At 32.2% G+C, this 12,723-nt stretch overlaps 1 protein-coding gene across 7 annotated transcripts in view; it reads right to left on the bottom strand.

Annotated features, from left to right (window-relative positions):
• LOC115223885 (clathrin interactor 1) overlaps nucleotides 1–12,723 on the bottom strand; it is a 183,733-nt gene that overhangs the window by 42,706 nt on the left and 128,304 nt on the right. For all 7 annotated transcript variants that reach the window (XM_029794642.2, XM_029794650.2, XM_029794601.2 and 4 more), the window contains exon 7: nucleotides 234–444. In XM_029794642.2, the coding sequence (XP_029650502.1) occupies nucleotides 234–444 (211 nt within the window). The remainder of the gene's footprint in view (nucleotides 1–233; nucleotides 445–12,723) is intronic.

Below are 12,723 nucleotides of genomic sequence, written 5' to 3'. Positions count from 1 at the left end.
AAAGATAAATCTGACCTCTGATATAATACCCAGACAAATTTGCTTATCTATAGCCAACAACAAGGTGATCTGATACACACATGCAGAATTAATAGTACTGGCCATGTACACAACATATAATACCTGTGATGGCTTTGAACTCTTGATCTATGAGCTAGTAATCTAATGCCTTATAGCTTAAATCATTTTGGCTTGTAATCCATTTACTGATAGATTGGTATAGACATCCTTACCTGATTAGACTCTTTACCATAGTTTGCAGCTGCACCAAGGTCTAATTTCTTGTTAGATCGAGTGGTACGGATATTGGTGGTAATTTTCTCAGTGTGTGTTGTTTGAGTGCGTTCCACAGAAGTATACTCTTCATCCTCATCTTTAAACTCAAACTCCTTACGGTCACGAGATGCTTTTTCTTTATCTTCATATCGATTTTCATTATCATCACTATGCATACATAAAAGAAAAGTAAATGAATAAGATACATAAACTTGAAAATTGTAACATAAACAAGCAAATGACAAATAAAATTTAGAGGAAAAAATACACAAAAAGTTTTGAAAGGTGAAATATATATATAGTTTACTGATATCAAAAAGTAAAGTTATTTTGCTGTAAGAGATTTTGATATTTATTACTTAGTATATATTATCATATATTTGTGGGTGGTATTTAGAAAACAGAAAAAAATCTACAATAACAGTTCTCCATATGAAAACATATTTAATATTTATAACATTAATATGCTTAAAATGTATTTAGACTTACTGGAAAATATACTTCCACTTTATGGGTGAGCTAATTAACTCATAGAACTTGTTGAAGAACTGTAGGGGTTATAACCCAAATATTACCAAAATGCATTAAAATTATTTTTAACTTAAGGATATGTGTTACATTAAATATGTGATTTACTTAGAAATTAATACTAATTATTTTCAAAAGACACCCAATATAAAATACGGTATTAAAATAATTCTGTATCAACAAAATGTAATTTTAGAAGAAAAACAAATTAAATTAACATAAAACACAAAAGCAAGGAGAAAAAAAATCAGCTAAATTTTGGAAAACATATTTTACTCTCCGTTTGCAGATGGAATAGCCTTGAAAAATGTCATATAATATTAAGCAGTCTTTAATTTTACAAATTTGACTTGCCATACTCAAAATATATCTACATGTGAGCCCATATTTGTGCAAGCAGGCATGAATGAATCTGATACAATATCCATTTTGGCTAAGAAGTGGGACAGATGTCTCCAAATCTCTAAAAGACTCCAGATGTCTCCAAATCTCTAAAAGACAGATATCTCCAAATCTCTAAAAGACACATGTCTCCAAATCTCTAAAACACTGAATCAAAAATTTTGCAAAATCTACAGCATCAAAGCTTGCATAGAAAACAGAGATGTAGAGCAAAAAACAAAAAAAAACAAAACTAAAACTCTCCTCACAAAGAGCATCACAATTAATATATACAATGATGCTATGAAGGGTAACTGTGGTACACAAAACTCCTACCCAAAAGTCTAGCAGGACTTTAACAGAAATCAGTGAAAGCAGGTTTGAATGAAAGGGAAAATACAATACAATAAACATCAGATACAATGTTATTTGAACTGCAAATTAAAAAGGGCAAACAAAATAAACAGACAAATAAACAACAAAAAAGTCTCCAAAAATCTATTCCATATCCCCTAACATAATTTTATATTTTTAAAAAATATGCTATATTTCATGAAGCTTTCTGTTTTACAAGCTAACATAAATAATACTCTAGAATTAGTTTGCTTTTGATGGTCTTTTCATTAATTACCAAAGAAATGGAATGTAAATCAGCAACAATTAAATTTAGAAATGACAAATAATGGCTATCATAACACAGTAGGCTCAAAACTGTACCCTGACACAAATAACACCACCACTTTCTCCATTCTCATCAACTGCACAGGCTTTGCCAAATCTGAGTATATTCAGAGACACAATCAGAGACAGCAGTGTTGTCCACTGGGCAACAGGCCAACATTTGAACATTAGGTACAAGCATGTAACCAACACAATACATAACAACAAGTCTGTCACCAGCATCTGAGGTATGTTTATCTAAACTAATAAAAAGATCAAGACAAACTATCCAGACATAATAATCAACACTAGGATGAAAATATCTGTGTGCCGACAAACATCTTAATCTCCTCAAACCAAAACATTATATGATAGGACATGGAGAAACTATGAAAGTACAAAGACCTGGTAACTGAAATGAAAAGGATGTGGGACGTGAAAATAAAAAGAGTACCAATAACAACTGGAGTATAAGGTAAGATTTTTTTTTTAAATGAACAAAACATACAAACCATACCAGGCCTAACAATAGTACATATAATCTAAAAAAAAAAGTAGCTCTGCTAGACACAACCACATCCTACACAAGATACTTTCAGTTAAACAGTAAAATTCGAACAATATACCCTCTGCACAAAAGACATACCCAACATAATAATCACCAAATAAAATAACACAACATAATCTACATGATCAATACCTAATAAAGAAAACACATACCTACATAACTGATCCTACACACTTCACATTCTTTACAGCAGCAACTTGTAAATGTTATGCAAAGCACACAGTATATACTCTAAGCAATCACCATCTGACAATCAAACACATAATATCAATCAGACAACACATACAAAACATAATCACCACCCAACAAAATAATACAGCTCACACTACAACATACTCTTCATAAAAAATGAAATGCTAAAACTGCACCAGAATTCACTCCAAACCTCATAAGAAAGCAACATTGATGTAGTGTACAAACACAAGACCACTGTGAGTTTCTACGGTGAAGCAGTAGAAACTCATATAAAACTGTTGAAAATTCATAATTGATAACAGCAGCAATGACTTGTGTAGAGAAGGCGGTATTGCTGAGTGAATTAATTTTCTAGAACTAGGTTTTATTTTATCATTTGCAGAGAATGGAAACAAAGTCGACTCAAGTAGATTTTCAAACTCATTTCATATAAAGATGAAACTATGTGTAGCATGCTATTTTACTACTTCAAATAGAAATTTTAAGGTCAGGTCTTTGTAGCATACTAACAGTGTATACTTCCATTAATGGGAAATTTTGAATGAGAAGGCAGATAGATGAGTTTTACTCATCAATAGTCTTCAACTACTATCTTCCAAATAGGATATTACTTCACTCTGTCTCTTCAATAGCAGTGGCGTATGCTTCCCTGAACTAGCTAGCTTCAAATATCTCCAAACCATTCTTCTCACTCATGTTTTCTCAACCTATCACCACTGGCATACCTCAGTTTGCAGATTCAGTACTAAACACTTTGATCCAGGACTGCAAAGTAATGTCTTTTATTTTTTTTTTACCTTCAACTTGTTTTAGTCATTGATCTTTAATAGAACAAATCAACCACAGTATTTTTTTTAAAGTCTGGGGTACTTATTCCATTGGTCACTTTAGCCAAACTGCTACGGGGATGTAAACAAACCAACACTAGTTGTCAAGTTATGGTGGAGAGAAACACAGACACAAATGCATGCACACACATGCATGAGCAAAAAATGACATGCATATAAATGTACATAAAATACCCCCAGACATACACACATGTATGATGTGTGTGGGTACATGAAGGGAATGCATTTCATTAACATTACATTATATATATATATATAATATATATATATATATGTATGTATGTATATACACATATACATATAGAAGACAAAATATAAATAATGGTCATTACAAATTTTTCCTTTACTGGAGTAAATTTGGTTTACAGCTATTTCTAGTAGTTATTATAGGTTCAGTACTGATAGAGTCATTTCTAGTTAACTAGAAATGGCTGCATTAAGTTTTTAGGTCACTCAACTTTTCTCAACTGATCAATAGATAAGTAAACCTGTCAGTAACAAACCTATCATGACTACAGGAAACAGCTGTAAGCCAAATTTACTCCAATAAAGGAAAATATGTAATGACCATTATTTATACCTTGTCTTGTATATCACTCTGTGTAAAAACCAGTGTAACTGGAGCACAACCACAGATTTACAATATAGAACTCTGATGAACTATGACCTCATACCCTATCACAAGAAGACTTGGAGTTCTTTGCTAATCTGAACAATATTGTTACCCTGGTGTACTAGCAGAGAGTTTATGAAATATCTTGCCAGACTGATAATCCTCACTAATATATATATATATATATATATATTATATATATATATATATATATATATATATATATGATAACATTTTAAAACTATCATAATGCAAAATTATGCAAGAAATGCAATAATATGAATGTCTAACTGTTACCTAATTGATAAACAAATAACAAGTCAAAAATGAAACCGCTACACTAATTGCCTGACGTGCTTAAATATCCCTTAAATCACACACTACCACCACAAAAATGGATGAACACACTGGATAATGCTGATGAAAATATACTGAGAAAGTTAATAGATGGATACAGCAAGAGCACCATTGATAATAAGTCTCAAATAATTGTTGGATCAACTCTAAGCGAGAGCTAAAAGACAGAAACCAGTTGTGAATAATATGTAATATCTAGTGTAATAGAAACTTTCTATGTCTAATAGTACTTACCAAGATCTACTTTTAAAAGAACAAAATTTCAATGAAAAACAAAACAACAAAATGATAATAATGTTCAATAATGTAAATGAAATTGAGCCTTAACTTTAAAATTTAAAGGAAACACAAGCAAAAAAAAATTCATGTGATAGAAAAAGACAAAATAATTTACAAAATAGAATAAAGATAAACAAAAACACTGTGATACTGTTAAGGTAGATGAGAAGAAAAATGAATTAATACTTTTAAAAAATTCAAGAAATTCAAAAAATTTCAAAAGATATCAGCCCATCACACACACACGTATATATATATGTATGTATGTATATATATACACACACACATACAGTTGCCTAAGAATCCCTAAGTCAGAAGAATAGGCACTTATATGTTTGTCAATAGAATTGGTATACAAAATAAAGTATGCAGTATTATAGAGCCATTACACCCAATTTTACCAATTGGTTTCATGCCAGATATTAGGTAACTTAGCTGTTATTTAATAAAGATGCTCTTCAAGGACGGCAGGTATGGATAAAGATATGGTAAATGCCCCCTTTATTGAAAGTGAGAAAATGTGACATCTAGTTTGAAAGTGCTGACAGAAAGATGAAACAAAGTTGCATGTGACAATTAAGGGATTTATCAAGAGTTATGTCCCTTTCTCCCACAAACCCCACTGGGTTAACTGTAATGCAACAGGATTTGGTGGGTAAATGTATGTGCAGGGATGAAGGGGTTGGTGGATATGTGTAGGGGTACTTTGGAACAGGAAACTGGGCAAGTGCCCAAACATTCAACCTCATATTTGGGGCATATCTATGTAAGAATGGTTTGGCCAAAACTTGGTTCTCAGAATGTGATGGTGGTGGGGAGATGAAGGAGATTTTGGCATTTATAATTATGGTGGAACCTCTAGTAAGCCAACATGTATCTTCTCTCATGTAGGTATGGGCCTAAAATCTCATTTTTGCAATATAGGTAAATGTCTGGGTGATGAGATTTTTTAATATAATTCTTTTCTTGGTTAGACATAACCCGTATTTCCCACTACTATCAAAATGAAGCTTGCATTTATCCAAGGTTTTCCTTTTGATGTTGTAATTCATGGTCATTGAAGTCAAGTGTCACGGATTACAACATCAAGCAGAAAATCGTGGAGAAGTGCAAGCGTTATTTTAATAGTTTTAGAAAATGCAGATTATGTCTAGATGAGAAAAGAATTATATTAAAAAAATTATGATTACCTCCAATAACTGAGAGCAGTTACTTATCTTTTCCATATTTGCTGTTCCTGAAGAGCGTATATATTAGATAAAACCCAATTACCTAATATCTAGTATGAAACCAATTGTTAAAATCACCTGTAATACCTCTATAATACAGTATACTTTGAGATATATATATATGCACACACACACAGGGTGAAGTGAATAAACTGCCGTCTGAATTACATGAAAATGAAAATAACACTGACATCTCATTTTAACATATATATTTACCAAAATTACAGGAAAATATCTTGAAATACTAAAGAGTAAATTTATTTTTTTAAAATCGCTATTGGCTTCAACCACGGCCACCAGTCGATTTTGGAATCTCCTGCAACTCTTCTGGATGGTCTCCTTGTCTTAGGTTGGTGAATAATGCTTGCCTTCAGTTCATCTTTGATGTTACATGGAGTTTTGTTGGTCTCTTGCTCAACTGCTGCCCACACATAATCAAGGGGGTTGCAGTCTGGAGAGTTAGGTAGCCAGATGTTACGGGTGATGTGGTTGCAGAAATTGTCTGACAGCCATGACTGGAGTCTTCTACTTGTGTGGTATGGTGCAGAGTCCTGTTGCCAAACATAGGATCTTCTAGCAGCCATCCTCTAGACCCAGGGCAGCACTACCTCCTCCAGGCACTTGATGCAGGCCTCTGTGTTGAGTTTGAGGCCGTGTGGGAAGATGAATAGAGGCATAATGTCACCATCTCTAGTGATCACTCCAAACGTCATGATGCTGACTGGATGTTTTATTTTTATTACTTTTGGTACATGTCCTCAGATTGACACCCAAATACTCCAAAATGTTTGTATTGGAGCTGCCAGCATGAATGCCAAGCAGTAAAGCTTGTCATTTCCAGATTTCTGGCAGAGTGAATTGTATCATGGTGCTGTTTTTCTCACAGATGGAGATCAACTGACCCTACTATACTGTGTAGTTGACGAAATCAAGAACAATGTGCGTACGTAAAATTAAGAATATAAAATGGTGACAATTTACCCATTGCACCTTGTATGTATGTATGTATGTGTGTGTATATATATATATATATATATATTATATATATATATATATATATATGTATGTATGCATGTATGTATGCAACATATATATTATACATATTTATACATACAAATATATATATATATATATATATATATATATATATATATATATATATAATGTCACTTATTTTTATTCATTAATTTTAATTATATATTTATTTACTTATTTATTTGCCTATTTCATCCATTTATTTGGATCACTTACACATATGATTGTAATCAATTAATAAATAGATATAATTGAATATTTACAAGCTGATGTTTGTTGATTGTTTATCCTCCCCATTTTCTTATTTGCCTTATATATTATACATGCATGTATGTATATACACACATATATACATATATATATACACACCTACATGTATTATATATATACACACACATATACATACATGTATGTATATACACACATATACATACATACATGTATATATACACACACGCATATATTCATATATGAATGTATATATATACACACAAGTAAGATTCAGTTGAATTAGGTACTGAAATTGAGGCATCTCATTAGGTCGGAATAATATATAAACATGTAACAATATTAAGTAAGTATCAAACTTGGTACATAAGTACTGGCCGAATGATATTCATGCAGTATATGTAGACAATTAGACCTAGCTGGGTGAAGAAATCTGCTCTTGAGCTATTCAGACATTATATTAAATACACTGTCCATAATATCTACGAAGGACAGATTCGAGACAGGTGCATAAAATATGTGTAACAGTAGAGGTGCAGGTGTCAATCCATTACGGCCATTTCTAACAACTCCCTTAATTGATTAATGAAGATATTACATCATTGAAAAGAAACTGTTTTCACAGATGAATTCATGAACTTCAAAATAAAGGACATTCAGAATGATTTAACAGAGTTTAAAATCCATGGAGTAAAATCATTTACAGCGATTCTGTTACTATTTCAGTTGGCAGAATGGATTTATCAGAATAGTGTAGATTTGATCAGAACAGAGAAAATTAGTGGTTAGTAGAGTTTTTAGGAGTGGGAAGAAATAATTGACTCCAGTGACCCAATTATCTATACTTCTAACAAGAGAGGAGGGCACAGCTCCAATAGTCCAGATTTATCTATTGAGGTGTTGTTTAATGTCTACTGGTCATTGCTAAGAAAATGATTTGTGGTCAGGTCAACCTACTAAATTATCAAGGTAACTGGACTATTGGAGCTGTGCCCTCCTCTCTTATTAGAAGTATAGATAATTGGGTCACTGGAGTCAATTATTCCTTCTCCGCTCCTAAAAACTGTACTTACTTCTAAATTTCTCTGTTCTAATCAAATATACACTATTCTGGTAAATCCATTCTGCCAACTGAAATAGTAGCAGAATCACTGTAAATGTTTTTGCTCCATGAATTTTAAACTATATTAAACCATTCTGAATGTCCTTTATTTTGAAGTTCATGAATTCATCTGTGAAAACAGTTTCTTTCCAATGATGTAATATTTTCATTAATCAATTAAAGGAGTTGTTAGAAATGGCTGTAATGGATTGACATACCTGTATCTCTACTGTTACACATTTATATATATATATATATATATGGAGAGAGAGATAATTGTATAGGGTACAATTATACTTAAGGGCACAAAAGCTATCATGCCTATATGCTGAAACAAGTCTTCAAATGTCTTACCACTTCAAATATTCACTCCACATATATTTCACACAGGTTGTGTAAAAACCTGTGTAAAAAATATACGTGGAGTGAATATTTAAAGTGGTAGGACTTATTTGATGTCTTGTTTCAGCATATAGGCATGATAGCTTTTGTGCTCTTAAGTATAATTGTACCTTATACAATTATATATAACTCCGTATGTATTTTACCTAAAAGGTTTTTTTTTTTATATATGCATGCCACTGATAAAATTCATTAATTTTAATGATATTATCCTATTATGTTTTATATATATATATATTATATATATATATATATATATATATATATATATTGAGAAAAAAGGTCACCATAATTTTGGGAAAAAATCTTATTATTTATTCATTAGTGCTTTTGTTTGTTTCTTGAACTTGTCAAATGTATTCTTTATTTATACATGCACGCGTGTGTGTGTGTGTGTGAGTATTTATACATGCATGTATACAAACATAGCCTCGTGATAAAGAAATTCACTTCATATGCATATAACTTTGGGTTTAGTCTCACTGCTTGACACCTGGTCAGTTTTTCTATTATGACCATAAGCTAACCAAAGCCTTGTGATTGAATTTGATAGATCAAAGCTGAGTAGAAGCTTATCACAACACACACACACACGTTTTTTTTTTAACTTGTACCTAAATTAGGAACACTAGTTATTATTATCATGATTATTGTTTGTTACCATTACACTGATGGAGTAGCAGAAACATGAGAACCATGAACTAAATACTATGTGATATCTTCACCATTGTGCACTATGAGTTCATAACTTAGGTTGATTTTGTTTCTCTTTCTTCTAAGGCTGATAAAATATGTTCTATCAATATACTAGAGATAATCTCATTATCAAAATTCCCTCCTCTGTAAATTTAAGGTCATATGTCAAAGTTTTCATGATTATTAACAATCATAACAACAAAAATGATAATAATAATCCTGCTAAATTGTATAATAAACACAAAAAGCTAATTAGAAATAAGCAGAATAATATTAAAGACAATATTTTCGATTTTGTTCCATAGTTAATGTTGTTTACTTCTTAACATAAAGTGAAAAATAACAGACAACTCACTAAGTAGAAGCTGTATGAATATGATAATTTTCAGAGATGCTGTTTCTGGAGGTTGCACCTTTAATACTATTCATATGGACTTTTACAACATCTCAAGGTTCTAATGGTTCAGAAAAATATACAATTCCATCTTACAATTTTCAAGATAACCATGAAATTTCCACAGGGTGTGACTAGCAATAGTAATAATAATAATGATCCTTTATTCTATAGGCAGGTCTGACAGTTTGGAGAAGGAGGTTAGATGAATACATTAACCCCAGTGTTCAACTGGTATTTGTTTTATTGACCTCAGAAGGATGAAAAGCAAAGTGAACTTTTGGTGGAATTTGAACTCAGAATGTAAAGATGAATGAAATGCTGCTAAACATTTTGTCCAGCAAAGGCAACCGTTCTGCCATAATAATAATAATAATAACTCTTCCTACTATAGGAATGAGACCTGAAATTTTCAGTGGGAATGGGGTAAGTCGATTACATTGACTCCAGTGTATAATTGGTACTTGATTTATCGACACTGAAACGATGAAAGGCAAAGTTGACCTTGGTGGAATTTGAACGCAGAACATAGCGATGGGCAAAATATCATTAAGCATTTTGCCTGGCATGCTAACGATTCTGCCTGTTTGCCACCTTATGCCATAATAATAATAATAAGAAGAAGAAGAAGCAACCTTTGTACAATAGGCACAAAGCCTGGAGTTTGAGGTGATAGCTGATTACATCGACCTCAGTGCTTGACTGATACTTTTGCCATCGACCCCGAAAGGATAAAGGCTAAGTCAATCTTGATGGAATTTGAACTCAGAACATAAGGTCAGACAAAATGCCACTAAGCATTTTTCCCAGCATGCTAATGATTCTGCCAGTTTGCTGCCTTAATAATAATAATAATAATAATAATAATAATAATAATACTTCCAATCAATTTATTTCCTAAAATGATTTCAAAATCAGAAAATTATTTACATAAATAACAGCAAAAATGTGTCAAACACATAAAAGATACATTTGGGCTTGAAAGAAACACCCCCACACCCACACATGGGGTGGTATGTGTGTGCATATATATGTGTGAATGTATGTGTGTGTATATATATATATATATATATATATATATATATACACACACACACATACACAGATATATTTAATATTACATAGACAATAGTATCCACATTCAACAAATTAGTTCAGAAAATAGAAAAAATATGAATGATATGGAGGAACATAAATAAACATTAGAAATTTAATAAAAATACATAAACAATTAAATAAAAATACACAAAAATAAAAAGAGTAGAAATAACAGATAAACAAACATTCAAAAATAAAATTAATAACAACAAAATATGAAAGAAAAAAAACAAGAGCAACAACATCAAACAATAATGGCAGATATAAAAATGCAGGTAGGTGAAAGGGTCATTTGAGCAAGCAATATGCATTTGTTCATTCATGGAGAGAGAGGGAGAGGTGGGGATAGAAATATAAAGAAAGACAGATGTACAGAGGTAGATTGCAAAAGAAAGGAAGGGAAAGAATGAATTGTAAAAGAGAGAGAGAGACAGAGTGCATGAGTGTGGGTTCATTTTGTGCATGACAGTTTTTCTGCAAGGAGGGAGAGAAAAAATACCAATTGTGACAGGGGATGTCAAACATAGGTGGTGTGATGCATCGATGAATTTTACTATTTCACCTAAAAATAAGTTTGTGCACTTGTATATGCAGCTATATGTGTGTGTGTGTGTGCATATACTTAACTACAGGTATTCATCTTAGTTCCACTAGCTAAATATGCCATATTTATTTCCATATCTTTAAACTTAAATGATCATGTATGTACCCACGAAAAAATACATCTATATACCCCTGAATACACACACAGTTGCACACATACAAATCTCCCTCTCTCTCTCTCTCTCTCTCTCTCTCTCTCTCTCTCATATGTGTGACTGAGTTTGTGTACACTCATATATAAGCAATCATTCAATTGCCTGTTCATTTGTCTTATGTTGGGTTTTCTATGCTGGTATAGATGGCATGGGTATTTATTTGAAGCAGTATGTCATAGTTGGATGCTCTCCCTATCACCAACTCTTATCTGTTTAACAAATAAGGGACTTTTTTTTTTATTCCTCTACCTTAAGAGTACATAGTTATGGACATAATGGTCACCAGGAATGTAAATATGGCAACATTTTTTTTGCTCAGGCAATCACATGTAAAGGACCAGGAATGACAACATGACACAAACCCACACTCACACACCAACATGCATGCATGCAAATGAATAGGCACCCCCATACGCATGAGTGTGTATGTGTATTAATGAACAGCCAACTAGTTTTCATCTACCAATTCAACTCACAGGGAAAAGGTGAGCCAGAGATAACAGTAGTGGGCATTTACTCAAGGTACAACACAATCAGACAACCTTAAACCATGTGGCATCAAAGCAAACTTCTTAACCACACACACACACACACACATACATACAACTCATCTACTTCGAATGCACATATATGCACATGCATGCAGGCACTAATATCCTATTGAAATAAGTTGCAGAAATACAAACATACTAAATACCAAGTTAACAAAGTGAAAATATATCTGAAATACAGAACTTGAAAGTAATACTGAATTTTTTTTATTCGATGTCTTTACTTGCAGACTTACTCGCAGAGAGAAACTTGGAATATTATACAAACACACACACGTGTGTGTGAGTATACAAATGTGTATGCATACGTACATACATATATATACACACACACACACACATACATATGTATATGTTGTCATATGCACACACACACACCAACACGTGTGTGTGTGTGTGTGAAATATCTATAGAATAGAAATGGATCTCTGTCAGTTTCAAGAATGTTCTGTTATTGGAGCAGCTGAACTACCTTTATTGAAATAGACATGACAATTCAATGAGAAAAAAGTCAAGATAATTGAA

The sequence above is a fragment of the Octopus sinensis genome, linkage group LG2, assembly GCF_006345805.1.
Source record: "Octopus sinensis linkage group LG2, ASM634580v1, whole genome shotgun sequence".
NCBI classification, from domain to species: Eukaryota; Metazoa; Mollusca; class Cephalopoda; order Octopoda; family Octopodidae; genus Octopus; species Octopus sinensis.
Note: the sequence above shows the minus strand (reverse complement) of the source record. Positions and strands in the feature narration are given on the sequence as shown.